General features: G+C 36.3%; 1 protein-coding gene across 1 annotated transcript; it reads right to left on the reverse strand.

Annotated features, from left to right (window-relative positions):
* Positions 1-3,974: 3,974 nt before the first annotated feature.
* Positions 3,975-12,864, reverse strand: LOC103998413 (COP9 signalosome complex subunit 4). Its single transcript, XM_009419884.3, has 14 exons — positions 12,576-12,864; positions 12,321-12,472; positions 9,902-10,005; positions 9,758-9,818; positions 9,572-9,664; positions 9,377-9,477; positions 8,026-8,134; positions 6,326-6,370; positions 6,093-6,161; positions 5,916-6,007; positions 5,793-5,835; positions 4,939-4,998; positions 4,564-4,623; positions 3,975-4,194 (listed from the first exon to the last, which is right to left on the reverse strand). Exons 1-14 carry the CDS (start codon positions 12,709-12,711, stop codon positions 4,120-4,122), a joined length of 1,200 nt encoding a protein of 399 aa, XP_009418159.1. The 5' UTR covers positions 12,712-12,864; the 3' UTR covers positions 3,975-4,119.
* Between the last annotated feature and the right edge of the window lie 312 nt (positions 12,865-13,176).

Raw genomic sequence — 13,176 nt, forward strand, 5'->3', positions numbered from 1 at the left:
CTGTCTGGTGGTCATTCAGAAATGGATGAATCATAATTCTGTTTGAGATCCCACTACACCTTCTGTATGTTTGATATGATATCCAGAGCTTTGGTTATGTGTTTCTGTACATGCTTTGGATAAGAATGATATGATTGCAACGTCAAAGACGACGTTTGAGCTTCTGTACGGTATTTGTTATTGATATGCTCTGAAAAGTTTCATTCACTGTTGATATGCTTCGAAATGTTCCATATGCCATTGATATGCTCCGGAACATTTCATACGCCATTGACAAGCTCCGAAATGTTTCATTTGTTATTGATATGCTCCGAAACATTTCATACGCTTTTGATATGCTCCGAAATGTTTTATTTGTTATTGTTACGCTTCGAAATGTTCCATATGTCATTGATATGCTCCGGAACATTTCATACGCTATTGATATGCTCCAGTTACTCTGTGCTCCATTCGTTATGAACTGATATATTCTGAAATGTCCTGTTTGCCATTAATATGCTCCGGATCATCTCGTACGCTATTGATATGCTCCAATTACTCTATGCTCCATTTGTTATGAATCAAATATGTTCTGAATGACATGATACATATGATTTTGTATCTAATGAGATGGTATCCTTGAGAATTCTTGTATTCTGCCTTGCATTATGATACCTTACTTGTTTGAAACCATTCCTTTTGTTCTGAATATGCTTTGTCACTTGCTGAGCTGTTTTTAGCTCACTCCGTTGTTATATAAATCTTTCAGGTCAGCTTGTCACCCTTTGAGATGTTTGATTTGGACTGAGGCAGTGGATAGCTATACAGAATTATGGGCAAGTCTTGTTGGTTGTTATGTTATTATTGTATAAGCATATTTTGTATGTAATGAAATGTTGTTGATGAATCGAAATGGATATACTGTGTAAAAGTGTTAGAAGATCTCTCTTATTTGGAATTTCGGAATGTTTAGTCTAATTTATGATGATATGAACTTGTGGTGAATAGTTGGAGTTCTGATTGTATAATTTATTTAGCTTGTGGATTTATAAATGTTGTTCATGTTTGTCAAGTTGGCTTGGGTTGCCATAAATGTGAATTATCGAGTGATGTGATATATGATTATAAACTGCACAGATTTTATAGATGTGAATTTGATAGAATGTTTTTCAGTGTTCTCAAATGTTAGTTTGGATCCTGGATTGGTTTGTGATGAAATTGTTTTAATATCGTGAAAAAATTTTTTGAGGGGGCGTGACAATACTCCTCAGTGTCGTGCCCGCTTTGCCGATGGAAACGGCAATACTTGACTGATCCGTGAGTTCCCGTGGATTTCTCATCGGGTTGGGGGTTCTAAGCAACCCTTTATCTCTTATCTGGAGAAATATATCTGTTCGGGACGCACCCGAGGAGGGGAGTTGAGATGTCAACGCCGGCGGGTCGGGGTGGTCCAATCTGTGCCTCGGTGCGGCAGACTGTTGCCCGCGGGATGGCTCCGCCCTAACCCTTTTGTGCTCTTCCCTCTTCCCGGCCATCCAGACCTCTGTCGCAATGAACTGGTTCGCCCGCTAGAGCATCTTCGAGACCGCGGTAGGGGGTCGTTCCACCAATGACCAGAAGAATATGGAAGGTCGCAAGCCTATCATAAATGCCTGCATCAATATAGAGGGACGAGCGTCCGACAACCCCCGGATCTGCGTAGTAAAGCGATTCACAAAGTGGGAGAGGGGCTCGTCCTCCCTTTGGTTGAGTCTGAGGAGCAGTGCCACGAACGACTTTGGCCGGGCATAGGCCAGGAAGTTAAACTCGAAGTCTTTTACGAGCTGATCAAAGGAGGCCATCGTCCCGGTCTTCAGGCCGCTATACCATGCGCGGGCTGGGCCTTTTAGAGTCATGGGAAACGCCTTGCACATCAAAGCGTTTGAAGTTCCATATAATGACATTTGGGCACGGAAAGCAACTACATGGTCCGACGGATCGGTGGCGCCATCATACGCATCAAGAGAGGGGAGCCGGAAGCTCGTGGGAACTATTTGATCTTGTATCTCGGGTATAAACGGAGACCCCTGGCGTGTGTCCACCCCGAGCTCTCCCTTTGACCTGCGAACCTCCTTCTGCACTTTGTCGAGCCATTGACTAACAGAGCACAGCTGGGCTCGCAAGGAGTCTATTGAGTCCGAAGATAACGCCTCGGGTTCTGAGCGACTGCTCGGGTTTCCCCTCCGACGATCAAGTCAGTGGATAGTTTTAGGGGGTTTTTTTCCCTTTGTTTTTCTCCTCCTCTTTCTAAGCGCCAGGGTTTTTATAGGGAAAGTTACCGTTGCCTGATGTGCCCGCTCGTAGGGAGTAGGATCGTACTCCTGGTAACGTCTGACACCGATGTTGGCGTGGCGTGAATGACCGGGCTCGCGAAGGATGTTAATGTGCCTCAATCGGTGTTCCGGTCTGTTTTGGCCAGGCGCTGTCAGGTCAACCGAGGCGCGATGCATCATCCGGGCGCAACTGACGTTAACCCGCGTCCCATCGCCATTATTGCCCTCATCACTTATAATCACTTTTATAGAATTCATGTTACAAATAACCTTATAATATAATTATCTTTATAGAATGTAATGTAGAGGAATTATGAAAATCGATCATTTATAGTGTTTTTAAAAAATATTTTCTTTACAATATTTTATAAATACAAATATAAAAACTGGAAACACATTTTAATATTTTTGGACTCCATGAAGCAAATGATGCCTTAATGTAATTGTGTATATGGTATATAATGTAATAAATAAAAAATGAAAATATTGCCTTTATAATATTTTTATATTATCTTTATAGTGTTTTCAAAATATAAATAAAAAATATTATTAACGCTTCATAAAAGCACTATAACGATATCCTTTAATCACTTATTTAGAGTTATGATGCAAATGGTGTTCTAGTCCACTTGTGTATATGGTACGTACTATATATAATGAATAGAAAATTTTAGAAATATACCATAGTATTTCGATGTAACGTTTATGATGTCTTATAAATTTGAACAAAAATAGTGTAAACACTAAATAAAAACACTTTAAAGATATTTTCAATAATTATTTTAGAATCCATGGATGTAAATGATGTCTAGAAATAATTTTATCATTTGTTTCCTGTATATTTTCTTTATATATATATATATATATATATATATATATATATATATATATATATATATATATATATATATATATATATATATATATATATATATATATATATATATATGTTTGTGGAGATGATGCTTTTCTGAATGATATATTCTTCATTTTGCGATAACATTGATAATAAAAAAGAAATGAGCTAGCAGACATGAGTCGATGGCCAATGATAAAAAATATCACTCGTATTAAGGATAAAAATAATAGTCAAATTCAAGCTCAGTTATCTAGATTTGACTTAAATAATCATTTTTTTAGATAAAAAATAATGATATAATTAAAAAAATATTAAAAATTTATCGATTCGAAACAAAGATTCTAAAACCAACTCTTGCCGATTCACTCTGGTCAGATCTAAAGAGTTAAAATATCTAACTCATTAGTCAAAAGTCACTAATGTAGATTTCTTAATCACATTTTAATGGCCCACGAATCAGACTACCGAAAGAGCGCTTCAACACTGGAGCGTCAGCGGGCTAACAAAGAATGGTTTGAACAGCTCGGATGCAGATCCAAAGAAAGACTAGTCTAACGAGTAACAAGAATCCATCAATCTTGGGCATTGGTGAACCCTCCTCGTCCTGGCATTGACACGCGTTTGTTACCCAGCCCATGGTTTTGACAGATAATCAAAAACAGGAAAAACAATACTTGTTAGAACAAATGTAATCAGCATTTCATCACATTAAAAGATGATGTCAACTAGTGATCATTCCAAAAAAGACGAAGAAACCATGGAAAAACTACAGAATTCACCGTATGCTGAAGCCACTAGAACCAAAAATAACGGTGGAAACCATCTTAAAGAACAAAACTGCTATATATTTTCACTTGCAATGAGACATCTACTCATACAAGAAAGCTTCGAGTACAAGAGGTTCTCAACCAGAAGAATTAAAATTACCACCACTCATATCTACTTGTGGACTTCGCAATGAGACATTTTTCAGACCGGAACTGACATGCCCTTGCTCGTCATACTATCAAGTATGTCATTAAGCGCTTGACAGAGCCCTGCAATCTGTATGAAATGGAAAATAAGTGTAAGAATCATACAACACGTGTTAGTCTCTTGAAACCAATCGTTGTCCAGAACAAATCATAAAATTAAGTTGACAGTGACCATTTAGCAGAAAATATCAAAAGTCTAGTTTATACTGTTAAAGAATCATGCCTGCATATCTATATAGCTCAACCAAATTAGACAATGCTGATCAGGATGTGTTCTATGTTCAATTTGCATTTGAGAATCAAAACCAGTTGTAAACAATGAAAATCGATCCCACTGGAACTAGCTTTGAATTCATTAGCAGCACGTGTACATGACACCACATCATCTGTATCAGAGAAGATGGTTACGCCAGAAAAAGCAAGTTCAACCAAGACTCACCTGTTGATCCCATTGTTGCAACTCCTCAGTGTCATCCTCAAAATGTATGACAGCTTCAACCTGCAAGAAAATACTGCAGAATTAAATATTCATGTAGCAATATCCACAAGAGCATTACCAAAATGAAATTTATAGTGTCAAACCCACAAGAAACGGTTACTTATTTTTCATTTGACTGAACAAAATGAATGTGTAGCTATATATCTAGTCTTTAGCTAAACAAAGTTTGGATCTTTGCCTAGCAAATTGTCTCAAGCACCCGACCTTCTATTGTTTTATTACGTCTCTTTTCTCGAAAAAGCAGTTGACCAGAAGTATGATTGAAAAAACTGTGGAGCAAATTGTTCTTGTTATCCTTATATAAGAGTATCTTACCTGGTCGATTGATCCCCTCATTCGGTCCTCATATATCATTCTTGCAGCAATCTTTTCAGCCTACAAAAGTATTGGCTGAAGTGTGTCAAAATAAGATATTCAACATTTTCCAAATGTGACAATATAGTCCAATGGAACAAGGTACTTGAACAATTTCCCAGAAGAACAGTTTACAAGTCAAAGATGATTCTAGTATACATAAATCTGGTATAAATTGCTCTGGAATAATCATTAAAATAAAGCAACAAGAATTAGCATCAGAGTCCAGAAATAAGCACAGATATTGGAGCATCAACAGAATCTGAATATGAGTTTTCAGATTAATCGGCAAAAAACAGATTTTGGTTGTGCATAACAAAAAATCATAGCCAGGTTTAATTTTGCTGACTTAAACATAACCAAATAAGAGAAATGATCAAAACCCAGATCATAGCTTCAGCACAGTTTATTATTCATTTTTATTTGTTGAGCAATGAGATCTCATCTCCATGTCCAGTGTAATCAATTTCTTGCCTCAACGGAAAACACTTTTTCACAACTAAATTAGTTGTTCAGGACTTATTTATTCTTTTAGTGTAATCCAATTTATTCTTTTAGTCATCTGATCATCAGTGTGTTATGACAGGAAAGTAGCAGCAAGAAAGTGAGAACATCAAATGGCAAGTAAACAAAATATACTCGACATGATAAGGGTATAACCCATATTAGCAAGTACAAAGTTCACAATTGATCACATTATTATGGAATACAACTTTGACAACTTTAATATAAAACGATAAAAGTGATAAAATAACAAAAATCTGCATCATAACATCTGGCGATCCTGATCCCGATTAAATCTACAGAAAACGTACCTTTTGAGGAGGAATACCCAACAGTGTTCCTAGTTCCTCAAAACTGTTTGATAGAAGGAAAAATCAGTTTAACGTAGATCATAGGTTAAATAAGGAACTACAGAAAAATTCTCTCTTCCCAACCTTATGTTTGTATATAATTTGCTGGCACTCAGAAGATTATGCTCAATCATCGCACGATCAAGCACCGTTGAATTGTCTGGTAAAAGTGCTTTCTGTTTAAAAACAAATATAGCAGATGATAAGCATGATAGATGAGAGATAAGAAACAAAACTAATAGTTATGAAATATATGATTACCTGGTGTGGTTTCAGTTCCTCAGCAAATGCATCAATTTCTGGTTTCCTCAAGATTCTTTCAAGATTCACCTAAAATTAGCCATATTGATCCAAATTCTTCAGCAAATTCGAGGAAAAGAAAAGAACCTAACCAAACCAAGAGACTTGAAACAGGCAGTTACGATAAATAGAAGGAAAAGAAAATAAACTAACCAAACCCGAGAGACTTGAAAAAAGTGGGCATGGTAAAATACCTTCTGCAAAATCGGATAAATTTTCAGCTTTGAGCATCTCTCATCCTGAAAAAGGAGGGGAAATCAAGTTTCAATAAGGAAGCATGTTATTTGGTATGTCTCAGCTTTAAATTATGCAGGCTTCTAAGATACAGGTTATCCCAGAAGCAACCATCACAAAAGAAGATATTGGTATAAGCATTTTGTAAAGCATTTAAAATTTACATCGGCTTTTATGTCTATTAGAATAAACTAAACAGAGCACATAAAAATGAGGTGATTTTTTTATCAGTTTTTTATCAGTATAATCCACATCCAAAAAGAGTCTTTCAGTGATATTAAAACTATATTTTCCTTCCATATAATATCTTCTTTTGTGCCCATTACATTTATCATCATAATAATAAGCAATTAGATTTTTCCTGTATCTTATTTTGGTTAATACAGCATGTTTAATCAAAATAAGATTTTTCATATATCAAACAAAGGTTGGGATTCAATATGTAAGACTTAAAGTCATAATTACACAAAGACCATAAGGACAGATCAACCTGAATAAGTGGAAGGTGAAATCCTATCCTTGACAATAGTTCACCAACACAGCTACTCCAAGCCCAAGCATGAAGAATATGAATTTCATATCTTGAAAAATGAAACTTTTCTAGTATGCTTTCATATCAAGGACAAATACAATATATCTATAGAAACTTGGCAGTTTCAAGAGCTTTAAGAACAAGCAATTAACCCAACAGGAAACATTTTTTCAGATGTCATCGAAGAAAGAAAGACTTCATAAAAAAATAAAAGGGCATATTCTAGAAATTCCACATCTTCTAGTCTCGAATTAAGCTCCCAAAGCTATTCCCATCTCCTGTACATTCAAGTTAGACATCAAATATCTCCCATACCAATCATGACAGACCAGTATTTACCAATCCATACATATAATCTTCTAAGTAATTTTGCAACAACACTATTGGCAATTATACATTTTCCTATTTTATTCTCTCATCAACATGCTCACTCCCCCGTCTTCTCTCCTTGACCAGATCATGGTTTCCTCCAACTGGTATGCCTTTTCCTTTTCCTCCAGCCTCCATCTCCTCTTCCTCCTGTTTTGCTGCCTCCTCAGCTAGTCCTCTTCTCCTTCACCTCCTCCTCATCCCCTCTTCTCTCCCTCTTTCTCTCAGGTCCAGGTGGTACTAACTCATATCTGCTATCGATACATCGGCCTGTATTTGGTGATGACCAAACAACCGTAGAAATTAACAATGTATTTGAGTATGTACTTGGTCCAGTCCCCCTTTAGCAAATGCCCTTTTGCTCTAAAAGCATGATCAAATGATCTTACTAAAATCATCTATGGGGTAGGCTTCTAGGCAAAACCATGACAAAATAAATTGTAGTATGTCTCCTATCCTTATCACGAAGACTCACCATTGTTTGAAACATTAAGAAGGTCATTATATTTAATCAATCTCATCTTCAATTGAATACAGAAGACAGCAAAAAGTACAAAGTACCATACTTGGTCATGGAAGCTTTTATGAATTAGCCAAAAACAAACCAAAGTTGAGCTTAGATACATTAATCAAGTCAATCATTTAGTAGAGCTGATTTTCATGTTTGAAAAATCATTCAGTCAGAAAAAAAAAAATTAGTCTACCAAATTACTCAGGAAAAGGAGGACATTTTCATGGTGAACTAATATTCACAGATACCTTGTACAAAGTAGCAAGAACACGAGACCGTTGAGGTCCTGCAGCAGCCAATATTGTGCATGTCACGGCAGCACTAAGAGCTTGCTCCAGTGCATCCTCATCAATCTCCCTGAGATTTGTTACTGTCAAATTCACATTGGACTGGAGAACCTGATATGAAGAAATGCATAAAAAAACGCAGAAGAAACATGACAAGAGAATCCAATTCTTGATTCTAATTTTTATTATACCTCGTGAACCCCTTAGACATATCTCACAGACCATATTCACACCAACACTATTCAGTTCTTCAAAAAATGGCAACAAAGCACATGTGATTCCATATTTTAGAGTCTGGAAAATCAAATTTATGTAGCTCTACCATCATATGAGAAACGGCTACCTCCATGATTCAAACACAAGTATGCTGGGAGCAACAAGCATTCCACTAGGGGCCCCAATCAAATATTCAATATAGAAACACACACACACACACACACACAAATATATATATATATATATATATATATATATATATCACAAAGAAAGTCATAATAAAAGCTTAGGTAAGATTTACATATTCTAAAGATCAAGGTTTGACCTACCATATGAAACGGCACGAAGCGGACAATACACACCAGTCCACCAATTGACTGGTATGCAAACCACCCCATTTCGGGTGGTACACGAAGTATGTACTGATTGATACAGGTTGGAACCAATCAGAATTTTACTGATACTGACCCAAATCGTGTCTAGTTTGACCGTTGGTGCCTCTTTGGGGCTTTAAAATCCCCCCCTCACCCAACAACAACAACACACCCCCCCCCCTTCCCCTCTCCTCCCCTTCTTCTCTCTTGTTCTCTCTCTCACTCTCTCATTCTCACACTTGTGTGATTAAAGTTCCTAACCGGCTGATTCAAGATGGAAGCAACTTCCTCTTGACCGATCCAAAAAGATAAATTCAACTTCTCCTCCTTATAACCTATTCATTTATGCCTTAGATACACATTATTCTTATCTAAATACAATTTATATACCAATAGATTAGGAAAAAAATCCCAAAAAAATGATTTTTTTCTAATTTCCAGCCTTTTCCGAAAACGGGTACATAGTCGATACATACCGGTCCACCTAGGGATCAATACCACTGGTTGGCATGGCAGGACAGTCCTTGCTAAAGATAATATAATGAGAAATATGGAAATCTCAATCTAAACAAGACAGCAATAACAACAAGAACCCAAATTAGAGAAATATATAAAATATTATATTCAAAGCAGTGCAGAGAAAAACTTGTACCACTATCTCGACAATAAGATAGATTCTTAGTCCCAAATTTAAACCTACAAACGATACAAACTAAACTTACTCATCTCCAATTTGACGTTTCTCGATCTGAGAAATATCATAATAACGAAGTGCAGCTTCGAGGAACTTACGCTTCAAATCCAATATCCTAGCATAACAAACCTTCCAAAAAGTATCAAAAGGCTTAGAAAGGTGTACAATATAACTGGCAATTGGTCAACATATAGCCTAACTGCCTCTGGGAAATTATCTTTACCTTGTATTGCAAATTTAGCACTTCTTGCTGACTATTGCTGACTAGGAAAGAAGCTTTATTGATAAAGGCCTCTGCATTAACAGCATCATCATCCTAAAAATTGCAGAAAAAAATTCACATAAAGCATAGGATGCAAAATGTGACAATATTCAGTTAAAATCATTATAAGAATTGGTACTAACAAACCTCAAGATAGAGGCGTGCAATTTGGACACACTTAGAGAGTTTATACATATCATCAAGAATCCTGATAAGGAAATTACAAAAAGAAAGATGAGGCTTCATGAGTCGACTTGTCAGACAAATAGCACACTTTCAAAGATAGTTTACCTAACACCAGAGTCCAAATCGATCCCACTCAGCATTTGTGCTGCTTTTGACCATTGTTGCTCGGATTCATAGAGTTCAGCCAGTTTCTCTCTGATAATTAGCACCTAATAGTATTAAAAGGGGAGAAAAAACTTAGGGTTTCAGAGAGGCCATGGCAAATGTTCACACACATATAGACATCTCAAAATGCAATCTATTAAGGATTATCACAAGAAATACTATAGTACATACATATCAAGATGTCCATCTGGCGTAAAAATGTGCAAGGATATGATGCAAAAGTTAATTGACAATAGAGCACACATATTGAACAATTAGATTGCAAAAGAGATATTTGAAGCTAGTATGGAAACAATTTCATATTTTATGGGTTACAACATCGTGAAGAGAACAGAGGAGAATCTTCTAAACTATTCTTGATACAGACAAGCATAGGATGGAAAAATCTGGACAAAGATATGATCTAAATGGCTTTATGATTTGATTTAATTAGAAAAGATAAGTATAAAATTATAAGCCACATGCCAACAGAACATTCAAAGGGCAATTTTAATATTTATCAAGGTACAAGACAAACCTTAAAGCATAGTGCCCAAATAGAATGAACAATAACTCCAACATAGCTGGGAGATTAAAAATTATGCATGGAACCAATGGAATTACTAAATAAAGCAATCACAAGGATCACGCAGTCAATTACAACATCACATGAACTCTCATGTCCATATCCATAAGTGTTTGATGCATATTGTGCTTCCATGAGTCTGGCCACCTATTATACTCCTTAATTATACCAAGGTATGCAATTTCGAATAATACCGCCCGGTATGGGTGGTACATACCGGTCCGTCGGCTTACCGATACACAAACCGGCCGTTACCGGGAGAAATGAAAAAATATAAAAAATTATATATATATATATATATATATATTAATATATATATATATTTTATAACAGGCAACGCAACGTCGCTTTTTTTGGCGACGTCGCCTTATATATAAAGAATATTTACATATAAATATATATAATCATATATATATATATAAATATATAAACGAGGCGACGTCGCCCTGCATGGGAGAAGGAAAAGGCAACGTCGCCTTTTATAAAAATATTTTTATATATAAATATTTTATAAATATAAATATATATATATATATATATATATATATATATATATATATATATATATAAACGAGGTAACGTCGTGTCGCCTCGACGACGTCGCCCCGCGTGGGAGAAGGAAAAGGCGACGTCGCCTTTATATATATATATATATATACCGAACGGTATACCGCTCGGTATACAATTTTGTATCATACCGAGCGAACGTCGAAACTCCGGTACGATACAAAATTGCATACCTTGAATTATACTATTCAATCATGAAACACTCTAACAATATAAGATGTTGGGTCTTTTTAATCAATATAAGGGTTATCATGACTGTAACTTCTAGGATTTCCCTCTCATACAATATCACAATTACAATATCATTTTTTCTCGATTTTACTTCTTGCATAATGCAGTGTCTCCGTACCTCCATCGACTCCTCACGAAATTGGATGTTTGTATACTCATTCATAAAATATTCTCATGTCTGATCATCTAACAGACTAACACCACTAAATATAACAAACAAAAGAACTTAAAAACTCCTAGAGAATCTATCACTTCAAAGGGAAAAATCTACACTTACCATACATCAGATTAAGCATGATATCACTGCTTCTCATCCTCTTTCCAAACGAATTTGAAGAAGTAACATAGCCAATATTAACATAGTAACAATTTAATTAATGAAGAGATCATTCAACATTGATAGAGGTAACACTAGAAAAGATTATATAAAAAATGCTCCAAATCATTGAAATGTGTCACAAGGTGTCCAGTAATTTCATTGAAATGTTCCAAATCATGGAGACTCTAGAAACCATAACCATCAACCTGTAACACAGCTACTGATCAAGCTCTTATCTGGGAAAAAGAGAAGTATAAAGGAGAAATCCAATACCTTGTTGACATTTTAGTTCATCATAGACCAAGGTTTTGTTTCCAATGCATTTGCTCTATACTCAATACTATAGTCCTGGGATTTGAACAGCACTATGCCGACAGATATGGTCAGAGAAGTATTCTAAAACAGATAGCGTATCTAAGCACTCAATTCCATTGCTCACTTGTGAGTGACAGTGTTTATGTCAAAGAACCAACTAAACTAACAACAATTACTTGTTCTGATACATATTAAGTAAAAATGAAGCTATTGAAACTAGATCGATAAGCAGCACTGCCCTAGAATCACTAGATAACTCCCAAGTCAACAATCATATATTCAGTATAAGAGAAGGGTCGGATTAAAACGAAGTCGATGTTCTAATTGCTACAGGATCATCCCTTTCCACTTAGAAGCCATACTTGTTCCTCAAAGGACACGACTCTGGGTTGGATCTGAGTTAAAGCATAGTGAGCGATCTCCTTCTGGACGTCCGCCTCCAGCCTTCCCAGATCCTGCGCGAAGGACTGAAGCAACTGCCTCGAGACCACCAGTGGAACCTCGTCCGACACCACTAAACACAACCAAAAACAGCCAAGAAACCGATCAAGAACTACAGACAAGGGCGGAAAGGAGAAGCCCTAATCTACGAAGGATTAGAGGGAGGGAGCGAGCACTGTGATCGATGAAACGCTTGGCAAGGGAGGTGTCGACGGGGGAGGATGAGAGAACGGAGGCGAGAATGAGCCTGTAGTGTTCGATCTTCTGCCGCTGGTCCGTGATTGCGGCCGCGGTGGCCAGGGCGCCCTCCATCGCTGATCGTCGCCGAACCTCTTCTCCGCCACCTGCCCTGCCCTCGCCCGAACCCTAGCTTTCGAGCGTCTTCACGCTTCTATTGCCTTCAATTTCCTGTGGCTTCTTATTAGGTCCTACACGCTCCGTCCCCCGTCCTAGCAGCCGCTTCTCATTTTAATCTCCCTTTTTTGTCCCTTTTTGGGTGTTTTAAAATTTAAGAAAAGACTTACAATATTTTTGCTAAATGCATGTAACAAAGAAACATCTTAAATTCATTCAAAAACACTTTAACGAAAAATATCTGTCCCTTTATTATTATTATTATTATTATTTATTATTATTATTATTATTTATTATTATTATTATTATTATTATTATTATTATGATAAATAAACAAAATATTATTTATATATATATATATATATATATATATATATATATATATATATTATCTTCTAGGATTTTGATGGTGCCTACCCCCAT

The sequence above is a fragment of the Musa acuminata genome, chromosome BXJ1-9 (assembly GCF_036884655.1).
Source record: "Musa acuminata AAA Group cultivar baxijiao chromosome BXJ1-9, Cavendish_Baxijiao_AAA, whole genome shotgun sequence".
In the NCBI taxonomy this organism is placed as follows: Eukaryota; Viridiplantae; Streptophyta; class Magnoliopsida; order Zingiberales; family Musaceae; genus Musa; species Musa acuminata.